The sequence below is a fragment of the Garra rufa genome, chromosome 7 (assembly GCF_049309525.1).
Source record: "Garra rufa chromosome 7, GarRuf1.0, whole genome shotgun sequence".
Lineage (NCBI taxonomy): Eukaryota > Metazoa > Chordata > Actinopteri > Cypriniformes > Cyprinidae > Garra > Garra rufa.
In genome coordinates, this window is record NC_133367.1 from 37,633,944 (window position 1) to 37,654,974 (window position 21,031).

The 21,031-nt window shown below is 30.9% G+C and overlaps 1 protein-coding gene across 1 annotated transcript in view; it reads left to right on the plus strand.

Moving 5' to 3' along the window:
* The window catches only part of LOC141338150 (glutamate receptor-interacting protein 2-like), a 163,246-nt gene that overhangs the window by 130,561 nt on the left and 11,654 nt on the right, over positions 1-21,031 (plus strand). The window contains exons 10-15 of the mRNA XM_073843708.1: positions 4,835-4,975; positions 7,290-7,442; positions 8,134-8,323; positions 11,499-11,644; positions 12,698-12,778; positions 19,686-19,749. Coding sequence (XP_073699809.1) covers positions 4,835-4,975; positions 7,290-7,442; positions 8,134-8,323; positions 11,499-11,644; positions 12,698-12,778; positions 19,686-19,749 — 775 coding nt within the window. The remainder of the gene's footprint in view (positions 1-4,834; positions 4,976-7,289; positions 7,443-8,133; positions 8,324-11,498; positions 11,645-12,697; positions 12,779-19,685; positions 19,750-21,031) is intronic.

Here is a 21,031-nt window from a genome sequence, read left to right on the forward strand (position 1 = left end):
GAGGGATTTAGCGCTCAAACGTTAGAAGATGCCTCACTGGTGCTCAGACGAGCAGTATTTAACCTGGCTTGTGAAAATCTGTCTGAAAGTGTCATTTCTTAACGTCTTGTCACATTCTGTGTGGCAAAAAAATAAAAAATACAAACATAATGCTAATATGTGCAGAAGTTAAAAGGTTTGTTTAGAAATGTACCAAAGATTTTAAAAGTAGTCAGTAGACTTCATTAAAACCTCAAAGTGTAACCACACACACAAAAACACACATCTCTCATAGTGTTTTAAAGCTTCTTATGGTTTTCCAGAGATGGAGGAGGGTAAAGCTAAGTTGTTGAATGCCATATTACTTAGTTAGGGCGTTTTACATTAGTATGCACTGCTGGAAAATCCATCTTAAGTTGGTCTTGAATTTTGGAACATAGCAGCTGGTTTGTTGATGGTCTAAACAGGTAAGCCACCTGGGACCATCAACAAACCAGCTGCAAGCTAGACATGCAGCCTTAAGGTTGTCAGACTGGTTTTTGAAAAATGGTGGTTGGTCAACAGCTAATGACCAACTTGGACCATTTAGAAACTAGCTACTGTGTCCAAAAACACAGTTACCAGCGTGAGGATTTTTAAGCAGGGTAAAGAATCACATCTGTCTAAGCATATTAGGTTCAGTGATAAGTTCAGATATCTTTGTATTATCTGTAGAGGCTTTGTGTGTTATGTTTAGAGATTTATGTATTTCAATTGAACAATCAATTTTTGCTTCAGAGTAAATAAATAAATAAAATAAAAAATAAGAATCATGTTACGTGAAATCAACATGCAATTGTGAGACATGACAATTATGTATGAGATGTGAAATCACAATTAGATGCTATATAGTCGCAATTATAAAAAAGTTGTGACGAGAATTATGAGATCTAGTTGAGAAAAATGCCGCAATTATGGGAAATAATGTCACAGTTATGAGATAGTCGCAATTATGAAAAATAATGTTGCAATTATGAGAGTCACAATTATGAGAAATAATGTTGCAGTTATGAGATAGATGCAATTATGAGATATAATGTCACAATTATGAGAAATAATGTCACAGTTATGAGAGTTACAAGATATTTAAATCACAATTAGATGCTATATAGTCGCAATTATAAAAAAGTTGTGACGAGAATTATGAGATCTAGTTGAGAAAAATGCCGCAATTATGGGAAATAATGTCACAGTTATGAGATAGTCGCAATTATGAAAAATAATGTTGCAATTATGAGAGTCACAATTATGAGAAATAATGTCACAGTTATGAGATAGTCGCAATTATGAAAAATAATGTTGCAATTATGAGAGTCACAATTATGAGAAATAATGTTGCAGTTATGAGATAGATGCAATTATGAGATATAATGTCACAATTATGAGATATAATGTCACAATTATGAGAAATAATGTCACAGTTATGAGAGTTACAAGATATTTAAATCACAATTACAAGACATGTATACACAGTTATAATAAAGTTGGTGTTACAAGAAATAATGTTGCAATTATGAGATGTAGACAGAACTATAAGAAATAATGTTGCAATTTAAGATATAAAAAGTAATGTTGCAAAGATTAGATATAGTTGCAGTTATGAGAAATAGCTTCAATTTTGAGGAACAGTTGCAATTGTGAGAATAAAATCACAGTTACAAGATACCGTAGTCACAATTACAAGATATTAATTCACAGTTTTAATAGTTGCAATTATGAGAAATAATGTTGCAATTATGAGATTGTCACAATTATGAAAAATAATGTCACAATAATGAGAAATAATGATGCAATTATGAGAGAGTCACAATTAGAAGAAATAATGTCGCAGTTATGAGAAATAATTATGCAATTATGAGAGAGTCACAATTATAAGAAATAATGCCACAGTTATGAGATAGTCGCAATTATGAGAAATAATGTCACAATCATGAGAAATAATGTTGTGATTATGAGAGAGTCACAATTATGAGAAATAAGGTCACAGTTATGAGAAATAATGTTGCAATTATGATAGTCACAATTATGAGAAATAATGTCATAGTTATGAGATAGTCGCAATTATGAGAAATAATGTCACAGTTATGAGAAATAATGTCGCAATTATGAGAAATAATGTCACAATCATGAGAAATAATGTTGTGATTATGAGAGAGTCACAATTATGAGAAATAAGGTCACAGTTATGAGAAATAATGTTGCAATTATGATAGTCACAATTATGAGAAATAATGTCATAGTTATGAGAAATAATGTCGCAATTATGAGAAATACAGTAATGATGCAATTAGGAGAGAGTCACAATTATGAGAAATAAGGCCACAATTATGAGAAATAATGTTGCAATTATGATAGAGTCACAATTATGAGAAATAATGTCATAGTTATGAGATAGTCGCAATTATGAGAAATAATGTCACAGTTATGAGTTACAAGATATTTAAATCACAATTACAAGACATGTATACACAGTTATAATAAAGTTGGAGTTACAAGAAATAATGTTGCAATTATGAGATATAGACAAAACTATAAGAAATAGTATTCCAATTTAAGATAGTTGCAATTATGAAAAATAATGTTTCAACGATTAGATATAGTTGCAGTTATGAGAAATAGCTTCAATTTTGAGAAACAGTTGCAATTATGAGAATAAAGTCACAGTTACAAGATACCATAGTCACAATTACAAGATATTAATTCACAGTTTTAATAGCAATTATGAGAAATAATGCAATAAAAAAATATGTGCAATAATATGATATTTATTTGCTACCACCTCCACCCTAATACATCCTTGCATCTTCTATACTATACTATTCCATTCTATTATCTATAGCACGACTGTAAATACCACTTAATTATTTTTCTATTTATTTTACTAATTTGTTTGTCTATTTATATTCACATAAGTGTATTTTCTTATTCTCATCTTATTTTTATTGTCTGTGTGTTGTTGTCTCTGTGTACTGGAAGCTAATGACGCTGAAACAAATTCCTTGTATGTGCAAGCATACTTGGCAATAAAGCTCTTTCTGATTCTGATTCTGACAATTATGAGAAATAATGATGCAATTATGAAAGAGTCACAATTAGAAAAAATAATGTCACAATTATGAGAGAGTCACAATTATGAGAAATAATGTCACAGTTATGAGATAGTTGCAATTATGATAAATAATGTCACAATTATGAGAAATTATTATTACAATATATTTAAGTCACAATTACAATAAATGTATACACAGTTATAATAAAGTCGCAATTACAAGAAATGATGTTGCAATTATAAGATATAGTTGGAGTTATGAGAAATAGCTTCAATTATGAGAATTACATCACAGTTACAAAATACCATAGTCACAATTACAAGAAATTAATTTAGAGTTTTATTAGTTGCAATTACAAGAAATATAGTAGTAATTACAAGAAATTAAGTCACCACTACAAAATAGTCGCAATTACGAGAAATAATGTCTCAATTATGAGAGATAATGTTGCAATTACAAGATAGTCGCAGTAAAGAGAAATAGTCTCTATTTCTAGAGAAATAGAAATTAAGCGAGAGTTACTATAACCGCAACTACAAGAAATTAATTCACAGTTATTATAAAGTCACAATTACGAAAAATAAAGTCTCAATTAACGGAAATAAAGATTTATTATCAATTATGAGAAATTAGGTCAGTTACAAGAAATGAAGTCACAGTTACAACATAGTCGCAAATAAATCAATTACAAGAAAAAAAGACCCAATTACATTAATAAAAATCTCAATTACAAGAAATTAATTTAGTTTTAATAGTTGCAAATACAAGAAAAAAGTAGCAATTACAAGAAATTAAGTCACCATTACAAAACAATCACAAGTACAAGAAATAAGGTCTCAATTATGAGAAATGTTGCAATTTTGAGATTATGAGAAATGAAGCCACAGTTACAAGATATTGTAATTACAATTTCAAGAAATTAATTCTTTGTTATAATAAAGTCACAATTACAAGAATTAGACTCAATTATGAGAAATAAAGTTGCAATTGTGAGAAATAGTCACAGTTACTAAAAAATGAAGTCACAATTACAAGAAATAAAGTTACAGTTTGTGAGATTTAAAGTTGCAGTTATGAGAAATACTGTTGCAATTATGAGAACGTGTTGCAATTATGACAGATAATGTCGCAATTATGAGTTACACATACTTTAGTCGCAATTACAAGAAATTTATACACAGTTATAATAATGTCGCAATTATGAGAAATAATGTTGCAATTACGAGGTAGTCGCAATTACAAGAAATTAAGTCACAGTTACAAAATAATCACAAATTATAAGGAAATAAATTCCCAATTACAAGAAATAAGACCCAATTATGTAATTCAAAATCAAATGTGCTTGTGTAATGTATTAAATTCATTTTACTGTCTTTTAAATTCAGTCTTCTGCTCCTGTCAAACCTACCGCATTATGAGTGCTTGGAGATACTGCAGAACAAATGAGAACAACCACATACACGCACACAGAGGCACTCAATTATACGGCCTGCCTCTAGCAGCAGGACTTCATTAGCCTGTTTGTTGATGAGCTTCCTCATTGTTTTGCATGCACATTCATTTTCCAAAGACCAGTATTAGAGATGGATATTATCACTTGAATGCGACTTTAACAGACCCTCAAGACTCAAAATGATGGATTTTTAGGGTTCAAATGAGTATTAATGAGAAAATGTACAACGTGTGCATGTATTTTGCATTGTGTTATATATTCTGAGAAGTGTGTAATGAATATCTCAATTTAGTAAGTCATTTTGTGTGTTCAGTGAAAGTTCAGAAAAGTGACCACCCGCACTGCTGGGACCCCTGTGTGAACTACTGCCATTCTCAACATCCTGGACACTGTAAGACAGCGACATGGACCTCTGCTTCCAGTAACCCATCCAGCTCTCAGGATTACTGCAAATGTAACTATATTACAGCATTTTTACATCATTACCATCCTTTATGAATACGATTTGACTAGTTTTCCACAAAGCAATTAAAATACTGCTAACACACTTACCATTTTTTGACGAAATTCTGCAGACATGTCTGGTAATTAAATAGATTATGATTTTGCATCAAGACAAAATATTTAAATTTGCACAAATATCGCAAACGATATCTTCATGTTGATAATGCAAATTCATAAACATTTCGCAGATGATATCTAGTCATTTAAATAGAAGTCGCAGAATTGGAAGTTTCTCATGGGGGTAAAAAAGTTTCACTTGCAGATTTTGCTTGTTCTTAAATTAAAAATTAGCTGTAGTTCACTAAGAAGCTATGCAAACAACTGTCATTATCGCAAACAATTTTTTTATTTATTTCATAATCGCACAATTAAATCTTCTGCGATAATGAACACGATATAGCGTTGTTTTTCAGTGAACTATGGCTCTGTGTAGTAAATGCTGCTCTATCTGAAAGCACCTGTTGAAAATGTACTAGTGAATACACAACTAGTTTTACTGAAAAAAAATTTGGTTGAATTCAAGTTGGTTACATAAATTTGCATAAAAGTGAGAAAAAATCTCACAATTATGAGACATAAAGTTCTAATTATAAAGTCTAAAGTTCCCATTAACCCAGTTTTGCATGAGGGTGAAAAAATTTTGCGTGAGGGCAAAATATTTTTTGTATTACAAATTTCACTTGTGTTTCCAGTTGGTCATGCAAATTCGCACACAATTTCACAGGTGATATAAAGTCATTAAATAGGGGTTTGCACGTTTGGGAGTTCGACATGAGGGTAAAAATTTTCCCTTTAAGATTTTGCTTGCGTTTAAGTTGATAATGCAAATTCACACAAAATTTTAAATAGGACTCCACACATTTGGGAGTTTCTCATGAAGGCAAAAAAGCTTCACTCACCGATTCCCCATGTATTTAACATGGTCATACAAATTTGCTTGAATTTTCATAGACAACATCCAGTCATTTAAATGGGAATCTGCAATTTTGTGAGTTTCATGTGAGGGCAAAAATTTCCCTTGCAGATTTTGCTCGAGTTTAAGTTAATGCATTTGCATAGAAGTGAAGTGAACTGGAGTTTTTAATGAGGGAAAAAAAGTTTCACTTACAGATTTTGCTTGTAATTAAGTTGGTCACACAAATTTGCATAAAATTTCAGACAATATCCAGTCATTTAAAAATTTGCATAAAAGTGAGAAAAAAAATCTAGCATTTATAAGAAATAAAGTTCTAATTATGAAGTCTAAAGTTCCTGTTAACCCACACGTTAAAGAGTTTTGCATGAGGGTGGAAAAGTTTAGTGTTTAATTTTTTTTTTCTGCAAATTTCACTCATGTTTTCAGTTGGTCACGTAAATTTGAACAAGATTTCACAGATGATATCAATTAATTTAAATGGAAGTTCGATTGGGAGTTTGACTTGAGAGCTAAAACATTTTCCTTACAGATTTTGCTTGGGTTTAAGTTGTTCAGAAATTTGTGTGAAATTTCATGGACAATATTCAGTTATTTACTTACTTACTTAATGAAAATTCCCTTGCAGATTTCACTCAAGTTCAAGTTGGTCATGTAAATTAGCATAAAATTACAAAAAACGTCACAGTTACGAGAAATAAAGTCCTAGATATGACGTCTAAAGTCCCAGTTAGTCCACACAATTAAGAGTTTGAAGGTGGAAAAGTTTGCAGATTTCCCCTCCCAGATTTCTCACGTGTTCAAGATGTTCAAGCAAATTTGCCGCATTTGCCAAAAGAAAGCTGCTTGGATTTGAATGTGACTTCTTTGTGACCTTTACTTCATGCGTCTCTACAGTATTAACAATAGTATTAACGTTTTTGTTCTGAAATTTCAATGAAATATTGTTAATATGAGCCTACTTTTATAGCATTTTTTAGGCTGGGTTTCCTGCACCAAACTGCCGCTTTTACTGACCAACTCCCATTTTCTTCAGAAAATCTACCTTTCTAGTTAAAGTCATCCATCTTCATTTACATGTAAAATAGCATTACGCTAATACGGAATATTGTTCTTAACCCAGACATCCACCTCCCAGCGGTTGCCTCCAAATGCAATATAACGTCCCGTTAAATAACAAATGCTTAGTGCCTAGTTCTGCAAAGGCTAGCAAGGGACCAATAGAACATGGATCATTAACCTGCAGTGAGCTGCTTGTCTTTTGGACCATTGCCATCTCTTTGATTTTGAATTTTTTAAATGCAGCTACACCGCCTGACTTTCTCTCTCCTTTCCTCTTTCTTCTCTCTAGCGGTAGTCTGCACTAACTTCTCTCCTGGGTCCACTACCACATCAGGCATGACCAGCCAGGGTTCCAGCACGCTGCCCCGGGCCGCTCCTCCCATGAGCCCGCGGAACTCCTTGCTAAAGAGACGACAAAGGAAAAAAGAGCACAAAAGCTCCTGTAGGTGACTGGATTGGTTTTCTCGTGATATTTCCTGGTCTAAAACAGCATCTTAAACATCCTGCAAAGCCATTCCTAAATGAAATGATTGCGCATTAAAGTCCTGTTCTGAATCAAATTATTTGTGATACTCGAATTGAAGTCACGTTCTGAATCAAATGATTACCGAACCATTCGAAACAGTGAATCATTTTGCAGACTTTTCTGGCATCCCTCCACCTCCCCATCTCCTCCTCTATTTCTGTTATTCTCCCCCTGTGTGGTACCACATTGTGGGGGTTGAAATTGGAGCTCAAGCCAAGCCTTGAGTTCCAGCCTCTGTCGAGTACAGCAAGCCAAGTTTGTCATTAGTTGTCAAGACCGGATGGGCAGACGAACTCATGAAAGTAATGTTGGGAAGATCGTATTAAAGATGGCACCACAAAGTTGTAATTAGTGGAAGATGCATAGTTTGTTGTATTGTATTACTAGTATTTTTTAGGGGTCGAGTTTGTTTGACCGTTGCCCTCGCATAATATGTCTTTTGCAGCATCTTACACATGATGTGGCATTCTAAAAATGTGCAGAATTTCAACTTGAAAAAAGTGCATCACTAGACCTTACAGGTTTCATTGGCCTGCTTCATATGTTTTTAAACATGGAAAACATTCTGTCAACAGCTATTTAATGGGTGACATTTCTCTCTGTTTAGCCGTGTCTTTAGCCTCGAGTTCTGTGGGCCCTGGTGGTCAGATAGTCCACACCGAGTCCAGTGAAGTCACTCTGAGAGGAGACCCTCTAAATGGGTTTGGGGTTCAGCTGCAAGGTGGAATATTTGCGACGGAGACCCTCTCTGCACCCCCTCTTATCCGCTTCATTGAACCAGACAGCTCGGCTGAAAGGTACGTCCCAAACGTTAACTCAACCATGTACACAACACAGCCATCCATGCCCTCTCAAGCAATGTACACACACTATTATGTGCCACAACAGACTTAGATTCTGTTGAAAACACAAGCAGATCTTGTAACAATATCAGTACTGATAAATGTATGCCGGTGTACACTGACTTGGAGAGAGAGACTGGATGTGATACTACCTCAGAATCTGGGTCAACACTCAGCAGGAAACTTACACTGCAAAAAAATCATGCCTTTTCTCTGCAATGTTTAAGAAAGAGGCTTTAATATTTATTTTAAGAGGTTAAAATGTGTCTTTGTCATACTTTGTGCTCTTAAAGGCAGGGTAATATTTAGGACGTGTCTCCAAAACGAAACTCAATCCACTGGAAAGAAAAATGACTAAAGAATATCTTGAACATCTCAAATGCTTTTTCTTAGACAGCACTGAGATTAAATGAGATCTAATGGATCCTAACTTGGGATTTATGCATCTCCAGATGTTTCTCCTGAGAAAAAAGACCCCAGTAATATTATGTCACATCTAAAGTTTCACAAGAGCTCTCAATATTGTCTCAAATTTGCCAAGATACCAATGATTTCAATCAGAAGTCAGAAATCTCATTATGAAGCCCAACATTTTTCATCAGATTCTTCAGAAAAAATGATCTGCACTATGCTAATTTGCTATTTTTCTTCTGAAGCATCAGTGAGCGTTTGAACCTTCTGTAATAGTTGCATATGAGTCCCTCAGTTGTCATCAGTGTGAAAAGTTGGATCTCAAAATCATACAGTCATTGCTGAAAAGGATTCATAAACACAAAATTGCTGAAATTCCCAAAAATTGTGTGGGACCTGAAGGATTTTTCTGAAGAACAGCAGGCAGTCTAACTGTTCAAGACAAACAAGGGACTCATTAACAACTATCACTAAACAAAAAACACAACTGTGGATCATTCAGGTAGCAACACAGTATTGAGAATCGAGTGTATGTAAACTTTTGAACGGGCTCATTTTTTATAAATTTAACTATTATTTTCTCTTGTGGACTATATGTAAATGTCTTTTATGTGAAATATCTTATTCAAACTATCTTATTATCTTAGTCATTCCAAACCCGTAAGACTTTCATTCATCTTTGGAACACAAATTAAGATATGTTTGATGAAATCCGAGAACTTCCTGCATAGACAGCATGACATGATTAAGACTGACACAGAAGTAATGAAATTGTTGAATGAAGTCGTTATTTTTTGTTTTCTTAGTGCACAAAAAGTAATACCATAACTTCATAAAATTAGGGTTGCACTATTTTATCGATGTCCTTTCTGGGCCTTGAACATGTCAGTTGTGTTGCTGTCAATGCAGGGTCAGAAAGCTGTCAGATTTCAACAAAAATATCTTCATTTGTGTTTAGAAGATACACAAAGGTCTTTCATGTTTGAAACCACAAGAGGGTGAGTAATTAATGAAATAATTTCATTTTTGGGTAAATTAATCCTTTAAACATCTGAGACTAAGTTGGTACAATCACACACTCTTTCCAAAAACATGCCAGCAAACCCAGCAAATGCTCCACAGCTTTCTGTATTAGCAGCCACTAGATGAGACCCTAAATGAACTCTCCGTAATTATATTAAGATTTGTAAATGTGTCAGTTTTTGTTTGTTTTCGTGAGTCGTTCCTGGTGTGAGATTGTTGTAGCATGAAGCGAGTGATCTGATGTGTGCTGAGCTGTGTTGTACTGTGGCAGTGTGTGACATTTGTGGTGTTTGGGCTGGAAGTCATTGCATGTCAGGTCAGTTGTTCTCTTCCATACACACATGGTTTCCCACAGTGACACTGGGCTTGTGTGTAGAAACCTGTGAAAACAATATTCTTATTGTAAATTATGCATTTCTGTTGTTGTGTTTGATAAAAAAAAAAAATCTACTTTTTATATTGAACTTAGTTTTCAGTCAGACTTTTGGCATGAAGTCTGGTCCACTTTGCCTTTACTTTGGCCCATTTAAAGAGATTAAAAAAATCCACCCAAAAATAAAATTCCTGTCATCATTTATGAATGTTGGTAACCAATGATATCCATTGGCTTCCGTAGTATCAAAATAAATAAATAAATAAATAAATAAAAATAAACAATACTGTGGACGTCAATGGCTACCATCAACTGTTTGGTTACCAACAGTCTTCGGGTTTGGACCAACTTGAAGGATTAGGTCACCTCCAGAACAAAAAATTTCAGATAATTTACTCACCCCCTTATCATCCAAGATGTTTATGTCTTTCTTTCTTCAGTAGATAAGAAATTATGTTTCTTGTGGAAAACATTTCAGAATTTCTCTCAATATAATGGACTTCAATAGTACCCCCATGTTTGAACGTCCAAAATGCAGTTTAAATGCAGCTTCAAAGGGCTCTAAACAATCCCAGTCTAGGAAGAAGGGTCTCATCTAGCAAAATGATCGGCTTTTTAACCTCAAAAGCTTGTCTTGTCTATGTCTGTGTGAACTCTGTTTTGTCCGGTTTAAGGCAGACGTACCAACCTAGTGTTTACAAAGTGAACATGCACAGAAGATTAAACGGCATTTACAAAAAAGGTAAAACAGCGATGTAGGACAATTTTGAAGTTGAAGAAGAAAACGAGATGGGAGTTTTTCGACATACCCTAACCGTTTTGACCCGGATTACACAGACTACGCATCGCACAGACGAGACAAAACGTGTGTTTGAGGTTAAATATTATACAAATTGTCAATGTATTTCGAAAATGACCAATTGTTTCACTAGATAAGACCCTTCTTTCTCGGCTGGGATTGTTTAGAACCATTTGAAGCTGCATTCAAACTGCAATTTGGAAGTTCAAAGTTGGGGGCACAATTGAAGTCCATATGGAGATAATTCCTGAAATGTTTTTCTCAAGAAACATAGTTTCTTTACGACTGAAGAAAGAAAGAGATAAACATTTCGGATGACAAAGGGATGATTAAATTATCTGTACATTTTTGTTCGTGAATTAATCCTTTGAGGTCGAGTAAATGATGACAGAATTGTCATTTTTGGGTGAACTGTCCGTTTAAGTTGTTGTTCGGACTGACAGTGATTTAGTTGCTGGAGGAAGGGACCATCAAATGACCATTTCTGTAGCTTGTTTGTCATTCTATCCTGTTTTGATTGGCAGGTGTGGGCTTCTCCAGGTTGGAGACCGAGTCTTATCCATCAACGGAATTCCTACAGAAGACGGAACGCTGGAAGAGGCCAATCAGCTGCTCCGGGATGCTGCTCTGGCCAATAAGGTCACATTAGAGATTGAGTTTGATGTGGCAGGTTAGTCAGGTTTTCCACATTCTCCATCAAGCTCTTAAAGGTAAACCCAGGTTTTAAGACTTATATGGCTTAATTTAAATGATGTCTCTTACTGAAATATATAGCAGCAAAGCAAAGAAAGATTTATGTTATTTTAAAAAATCCACATCGTTTTAGACATATTTTGGACTGTGGGAGGCGCCATTATTTCCGATGACGTAAAATGGTTGCACTCGGCTCTATTGGCTACCTGTTGCTATTTTTTACCGCAACACAACTCGGAAAATAAAACACTGTTACGATGACCAAAGCTACTGAAAGAGCTTACAGGTGGCGATGGATATAAGCGTAGGCTTAAGCCATTGATTTTCCGCACAAGGAGTCTAAACGCCCCTGGAAATATAATGAAATCCGTGCTGAGAAACTCTTTCAGTGGCTATGGAGTCATGACAAGTGGTGACATGTTTATATCCTGTCAGGATGGCATCTAGCGTTTCTTGTCTCTGCCATTTGTAAGCTCTTTCAATAGCTGTAGTCTACTAAAAGCCTCAAAGGCATCAGGGATAAAGTGGAGAGAACAAAAACACAGGTCTTTAGAAAGTTTTATTCGTCCACAGGCATCTTCCCATTCTTTTCTCCTCGTCTTATCTCTAAGAAAGCAGTGAAGACTTACATAGCTTCTTTTGTTTCCCTTCGACTGGAAATTGCAACCAAAAGCCACACAATGTGGCATCATATTAGTATTTTATTTGCAGAGTTGTGATGTGGTAAAAATAGCATGAGTAGCTCACAGAGTGCATCCATTTGGCGTCATCAAAGTAATGGCACCACCTAGAGTCCAAAATATGTATGCAGTTGTTTTTTTTTTTAAATAATGTGAGTCTTTCATGGGTTTTCTACTACATATTTCAACAAGAGTCATCATTTATATCCCTTTAAAGCATGAATTTCTGCATTTTCTTCCAAAAGACATGAATTTCTAACTTTGTTTTCCGTTTTAATTGGTATTTACTTAAAAATCAGTTGCATTCATATTTGTACTTTACCATAATGTTGTTTTTGTCGTATGGCCAGAATCTGTTGTGCCTAGCAGTGGAACATTTCATGTGAAGCTGCAGAAGAAGAGAGGAGTTGAACTGGGCATCACAATCAGTGGTAAGACCTCACTGTTAATTTAATTGGGTTGGAAAAAACAACTTGGGCCTTATCTACTTCTCATAATCTTTGGTCACATCTGTCACGCAGTAACCTGCAAATGACTTGAAATATACAAATGTGTGATGTTTTTTAGATAAAAAAATTTGAGGTTAACATCCGCACTTCCCACCATCACCCATGCAGTGTTTCCTGATAATTTGGAGAGTAATAATCTGATTCACTAATGAAGTCACAAACAGCAGTGTGTGCTAACAGATTAAAGATATACAAAACAATCTTGTATTATTGTACTGATGACAAAAATATCCTAGAAATAATGTTAAAATATAAAACTGTTCAAAGTTAAACCAACCACCTTTGATGCTACTTTATTTTACTACTACTACTACCACTACTACTACTGATGATAATAATAATAATAATAATAATAATAATAATAATAATAATAATAATGATGATGATGATGATGATGATGATGATGATAATGATAATAATAATAATAATAATAATAATAATAATAATTTGTATAAACATTAGCAATCAAAAATTTGGTAAAAACAAATAATTGTTTTAAAGTCTTTTCTGTTCAGCAGTAAAAACAGTAATATTGTGAAATATTTTTACTATTTAAAATAAGTGTTTTCTGTTTTAATTTTTTTTTTTTTCATAATCAGTGTCACATGTTCCTTCAGAAATCATTATAATATGCTGGCTTACTATATAAATACACACACATACAGTTTATATTTAGAAAATATTTACATTTATTTATGTATACATATATTTAATATATAAACACAACATATTTCTCTTAAATATATCCATGCATGTGTGTGTATTTGTATATACACAATAAATACAGTACACACACACACACACACACACACACACACACACACACACACACACACACACACACACACACACACACACACACACACACATATATATATATATATAATTGTTGTTGTTGTATAATATTTATTATATATTTATTAATGTTTACTAATATAATATATTTATTTTATAATAGTGAATTATTATTATTATTATTATTATTATTATTATTATTATTACTAGTGTTGTTTTTGTTGTTGTTATATATTTAAAACTTTTAGTTTATTAATTTTATATTAGTGATTTATTATTATTATTATTATTATTATTATTATTATTATTATTATTATTATTGTTTGTGTATAATAATTAAGACATTTACTTTATTTATTTATCATTTATTACTATTGTTGTTTTTGTTGTTTTATATAATATTTAATGTATTAATTTTATATTAGTGATTTATTCTTTTTCTTCTTATTATTATTATTACTTTATTATTGTCTTTATATATTAATTAAAACATTTATTGAATGTATTATTTTATATCAGTGATTTATTATTATTAGTCGTAGTAGTATATAATATTTAAAACATTTAATTTATTTATTTTTTAATTATTATTGTTATTATTATTGTTGTTGTTGATATATATTTATTTTATATATTTTTATATATTTAAAAAATTTATTTAATGTATACATTTTTATATTTGCAATTTATTATTATTATTATTAAAATTATTTTATTTAATGATAATTTTAATTTAATTTAGTAATTTTGTGTGCTTTTTTCACACAGCTTAGCATAATTATTCATTTTATTGTTACAAAGTATTTTATTAGTACAATAACATAAAATATTTGTATTTTTATTTTACATGATTATTTTAAGTGTTTTTTTTATTATTCTTATTAAAGGTGGGAACAAAAACAAATTTGTTTATATATATATATATATATATATATATATATATATATATATATATATATATAGAATAATCTGCAAATATTACTATATATAAATAAAGTAATAACAGTAATATATCAGTGTTACAGTACTGATGGCTTGTGTCATTTAAAGTAAATGTACAGTCGTGGCCGAAAGTTTTGAGAATTACATGAATATTGGAAATTGGAAAAGTTGCTGCTTAAGTTTTTATAATAGCAATTTGCATATACTCCAGAATGTTAGGAAGAGTGATCAGATGAATTGCATAGTCCTTCTTTGCCATGAAAATTAACTTAATCCCGAAAAAAACTTTCCACTGCATTTCATTGCTGTCATTAAAGGACCTGCTGAGATCATTTCAGTAATCGTCTCGTTAACTCAGGTGAGAATGTTAACGAGCACAAGGCTGGAGATCATTATGTCAGGCTGATTGGGTTAGAATGGCAGACTTGACATGTTAAAAGGAGGGTGATGCTTGAAATCATTGTCCTTCCATTGTTAACCATGGTGACCTGCAAAGAAACGCCTGCAGCCATCATTGCATTGCATAAAAATGGCTTCACAGGCAAGGATATTGTGGCTACTAAGATTGCACCTAAATCAACAATTTATAGGATCATCAAGAACTTCAAGGAAAGAGGTTCAATTCTTGTTAAGAAGGCTTCAGGGCGTCCAAGAAAGTCCAGCAAGCGCCAGGATCGTCTCCTAAAGAGGATTCAGCTGCGGGATCGGAGTGCCACCAGTGCAGAGCTTGCTCAGGAATGGCAGCAGGCAGGTGTGAGAGCGCATCTGCACGCACAGTGAGGACAAGACTTTTGGAAGATGGCCTGGTGTCAAGAAGGGCAGCAAAGAAGCCACTTTTCTCCAAAAAAAAACATCAGGGACAAATTGATCTTCTGCAAAAAGTATGGCGAATGGACTGCTGAGGACTGGGGCAAAGTCATATTCTCAGATGAAGCCTCTTTCCGATTGTTTGGGGCATCTGGAAAAAGGCTTGTCCGAAGAAGAAAAGGTGAGCGCTACCATCAGTCCTGTGTCATGCCAACAGTAAAGCATCCTGAGACCATTCATGTGTGGGGTTGCTTCTCATCCAAGGGAGTGGGCTCACTCACAATTTTGCCCAAAAACACAGCCATGAATAAAGAATGGCACCAAAACACCCTCCAACAGCAACTTCTTCCAACAATCCAACAACAGTTTGGTGAAGAACAATGCATTTTCCAGCACGATGGAGCACCGTGCCATAAGGAAAAAGTGATAACTAAGTGGCTCGGGGACCAAAACGTTGAAATTTTGGGTCCACGGTCTGGAAACTCCCCAGATCTTAATCCCATTGAGAACTTGTGGTCAATCCTCAAGAGGCGGGTGGACAAACAAAACCCCACTAATTCTGACAAACTCCAAGAAGTGATTATGAAAGAATGGGTTGCTATCAGTCAGGATTTGGCCCAGAAGTTGATTGAGAGCATGCCCAGTCGAATTGCAGAGGTCCTGAAAAAGAAGGGCCAACACTGCAAATACTGACTCTTTGCATAAATGTCATGTAATTGTCAATAAAAGCCTTTGAAACGTATGAAGTGCTTGTAATTATATTTCAGTACATCACAGAAACAACTGAAACAAAGATCTAAAAGCAGTTGAGCAGCAAACTTTGTGAAAACTAATATTTGTGTCATTCTCAAAACTTTTGGCCACGACTGTAGTTTACTTTAGGATACTTAGGATTACTCATTTACATTTATCTTTTCAAAGATGACACTCAGAAAGTCATATCACATTTTGCTTTGCTATTTTTATCCCCCAAACATTTAAACCATTCTCTCTTAATCTTTTTTTTTATTATTTGGAGATTTTAAGACCCCCCTCTCTCTATTTTACCATTCTCCATTTCGCTTCTCAAACTCACTGAGACACAGTTAAACTTTATATCCCCAAACGCACGGAAAATAAACCCACACAAATGTTTTGACATCCACTTCGGTCGTCTTGCGCTGTGTCATTAAACACGTCTGGATATCAATTTCCTCACAGAGCGTGTTCGTGTCCAGACCACCCGATACGGGCCGTCCCGTCTCGTTCGTGTTATCGAGTTTCATTGGCCCTGATCAACAGAGTCTCCGTTTCTGAGGAAGTGTTTACGTGGCTCTTGCAGGCTTTCCGTGGACTTGTTTACTTGGGATCTTGGCTCTGTCTGGCTTGTTTCCATCTGACGTTCCTCTAAAGTTTCTTTACGGCATAAACACTGAGGGATCGTGAACCATAAACTTGTACTTGACTTGCACAAGGGTTGAATCACAGGCTTTGCACAGGCCATGCACAAAGAACTCTTTTTTTTTTTAATTGCAAAAAAAAAAAAAACAAGGAATCTTTCCATTTAAATATGTAGATATATTATATCCAGAGTGGTTCAAAGTGCATTCAAAAGCACATTTTCTTAGCATGTGTGTTCCCAGAAAATAATAGTTAGTTTTATTATTATTGTTGTTGTTGTTGTTAATTATATACTGTTTAAATGTTTATTTAATTTATTTTATATTAATGATTTATTATATATTAATGTCGATTTGTGTGTAATCATTTAAATTGTCAGCATTTAAAATAACTTTAATTTCAATATTTTTTATTGAAAAGACACATCTTTGCATTGAATTTGAATTGACTTTTTAAAATGATCTTTAGTTTAATCTATTCGTCTAAAATAAATGCATTGACCATTATTATTATTATTATTATTATTATTATTATTATTATTAATATTAATATTATTATTATTGTATAATATTTAAAGCATGTATGTAATTTATTTAAGTGATTTATTATATTATTATTCATTTATTTTATCATATTGTTGTATACTATTTAAGACATTGATTTAATTTATTATGTGATGTTAGTGATGTTATTATTATTATTATTATTATTATTATTATTATTATTATTATTATTAAATATTTTGGTATTTCATATACATTTTAATTTAGTTTAGACATTTTGTGTGCTTTTAATTTTATTTACTTTGTTTTTAATTATTTTTAATGATTTAAAAGTACATGTCTTTGCATTCAAATGATTACTACAATAAAATAAAATAAAATAATTTCTTATTTTGCATTATTATTCAAAATGTTCATTTAATTCTTTAAAATTACTGATTTACTATTATTATTATTATTATTATTATGATTATTATTGTATAATATGTATTATTATTGTTATTAGTTATATATATTTTTTATTTAATGTTTAGTTATTTTTGTACATAATTCAGTTATTTTATTTTTATTTAGTTTTATTAAAAATCCACATCTTTGCATAAAGTTTTATTTGTATAATTACTGTGTTGTTGTTGTATGATATTTAAAACATTTAATTTGTTATTTCATATTAGTGATTTATTATTATTATTATTATTATTATTATTATTATTATTATTATTATTATTATTATTATTATTATTATTATTATTATTATTATTATTATGGTTGTTATTTTATCATATTGTTGTATACTATTTAAAACATTAATTTAACATACTATTGTATTAGTGATTTTATTATTATTATTATTATTATTATTATTATTATTATTATTATTATTATTATTATTATTATTATTATTATTATTATTTTATCATATTGTTGTATTCTATTTAAAACATGAATTTAATTTATTATTTTATTAGTGATTTATTATTATTATATTAATGTTATTATATATATATATATATATATATATATATTTTTTTTTTTTTTTTTTTTTTTTAATGTTTAGTTATTTTTTGTACATAATTCAGTTATTTTGTTTTATTAAAACTCCACATCTTTGCATAATGTTTTATTTTATTATTATTTTGTTGTTGTTGTTGTATAATATTTAAAACATTTAATTTGTTATTTCATATTAGTTATTTATTATTATTATTATTATTATTATTATTATTATTATTATTATTATTTTATCATATTGTTGCATTCTATTTAAAACATTGATTTAATTTATTATTGAATTAGTGATTTATTATTATGATTATTATGATTATGTTTATTGTATAATATTTAACACAATGATTTATTGATAATTTATTATTTATATGAGTGATTTATTATTATTATTATTATTATTATTATTATTATTATTATTATTTTCATTTAATGTTTAGTTATTTTTGTATATTATAATTTAGTTATTTTGTTTTATTAAAAATCCACATCTTTACATAATGATTTATTTTATTATTACAATTTATTTTATTAGTACACTAACATAAAACACTTTATTATTTTACATTACTATTGTTATTATTATTTATTTATTTTATTTATTTATTTATTTTTTGGTCCCAATGAGGAAACAAACTCATAAATACAATTTATACCATTACGTCTATCCATCATATATATGTGACCCTGGACCACAAAACCAGTCATAAGGTTAAATTTTACAAAACTGAGATTTATACATCATATGAAAGCTCAATAAATAAGCTTTCTATTGATGTATGGTTTGTTTGGATAGGACAATATTTGGCTGAGATACAACTATTTGAAAATCAGGAATCTGAGGGTGCAAAAAAATCAAAATACTGAGAAAATCACCTTTAAAGTTGTCCAAATTAGGTTCTTAACAATGCATATTACTAATCAAAAATTACATTTTGATATTTACAGTAGGAACTTTACAAAAAATCTTCATGGAACATCTTTACTTTGGATCTTTACTTAATTTCTTAATGATTTTTGACATAAAAGAAAAATCAATAATTTTGACCCATGCAATGTATTTTTGGCTATTGCTACAAATAAACCCCAGTGACTTAAGACTGGTTTTGTGGTCCAGGGTCACATATGTGTATTTGGCTCCACTTGTGATGAAAACACTTATAAAAGACGCACAGTCACTGGATGCTGGGAATTTTTATGCACTTGTTATTGAATTCTGCTCTTAAAATGTTTTATTCCTTCTGTGCAAAATATTCTCTCTGAACGTCTGGCTCTCGCTCATGCTGGATCCAGATAAGAGTTTCCATTTTTGCCTTGAAACCGCGTTTGTGTGTGTGTGTGTGTGTGAGATATACTGAAACACTGCACTGTTGATGTGTTTTCTCATCTTTCTACAGCCAGTAAGAAACCAGGAGAGCCTCTTATCATATCTGACATTAAAAAAGGCAGCATGGCACACAGGTATGAAAAACACACAACACGTAAAATAGAAATGTTCAAGAGCCTTTAAATATGCTTTCTTTTTGCTGAATGTTTTGCCTCTTAGAAATACAAATCTTTTAATAGCCCTTTTATTTTATAAATTTTTATTTAAAATACAAAAATATGTTTATTCTTAGAAATATAAATCCATGTTTATTTTTATACAAAAAATAGCTCATTAATAATATAAATCTCTATTTTATTTTATTTTATTTTAATTTTTATTTGATATAATTCTGTCTTTTAGAAATATATGAAATATGACCCAGTATTTTATTTTATTATTTTTTACCTTTATTTTATTTTATTTTATTTTATTTTATATTATTTTTTGTATATAAATGTGTTTGCTCACATAAATATGAATTCTGATATTTTGAAGAATGAAATATTACAATAATTACAAATTTTCAATAGTTTAATTATATTATATTTTGCTTCTTAGAAATATAAATACCTGATATTTTATTATTTTTTTTATTTTTTTATTTTATTGTTTTGCTTCATAGAAATATAAAATATAAATACCTGATATTTTATTTATTTATTTATTTAATTGTTTTGCCTCTTCGATCTTTTAATGAATCTTTTTTCATAAATTTTTAATAAAAAAGTATATATATATATATATATAGAGAGAGAGAGAGAGAGAGAGAGAGAGAGAGAGAGAGAGAGAGAAATATAAATGCAAAATAATTTTGCCCCTTAAAAATATAAATCCCTATTTATTTTATTTTTTATTTTATTTAAATGTTTTGCTTACATAAATATGAATTCTGCTATTCTGATGAATAAATATATTAAATAAAATAAATATTTAATTTTTTAAATTATATTATATTTTGCCCCTTAGAAATATAAATACCTGATTTAATTTAATTTTATTTTGTTTTATTTATATAACTGTTTGCCTTTAGAAATATGAAAAATGACCCAGTTATGCATTTTATTTTATTTTATAATAAAAAAATAATAAATATATTTTATTTTTTAATTGCAAATATTATATTTTTGATTATATTATATTTTGCCTGTTATTATTTTATTTTATTTTATTTTCCTTATTTTATTATAATTGTTTTGGCTCTTAAAAAACAAATCCCTATTTTTCTGATATGTATAAATAAATTGAATCATATTTCACAGACATATTGAAATTATTATAGATGCGGTATTAAAATGTCCTGTAGGGGGAGACCAACTACTGTAGCTTTATGATTTTCTGTATAACTGGGAAGTAGTGTGCTTTCTGTCTCTATTT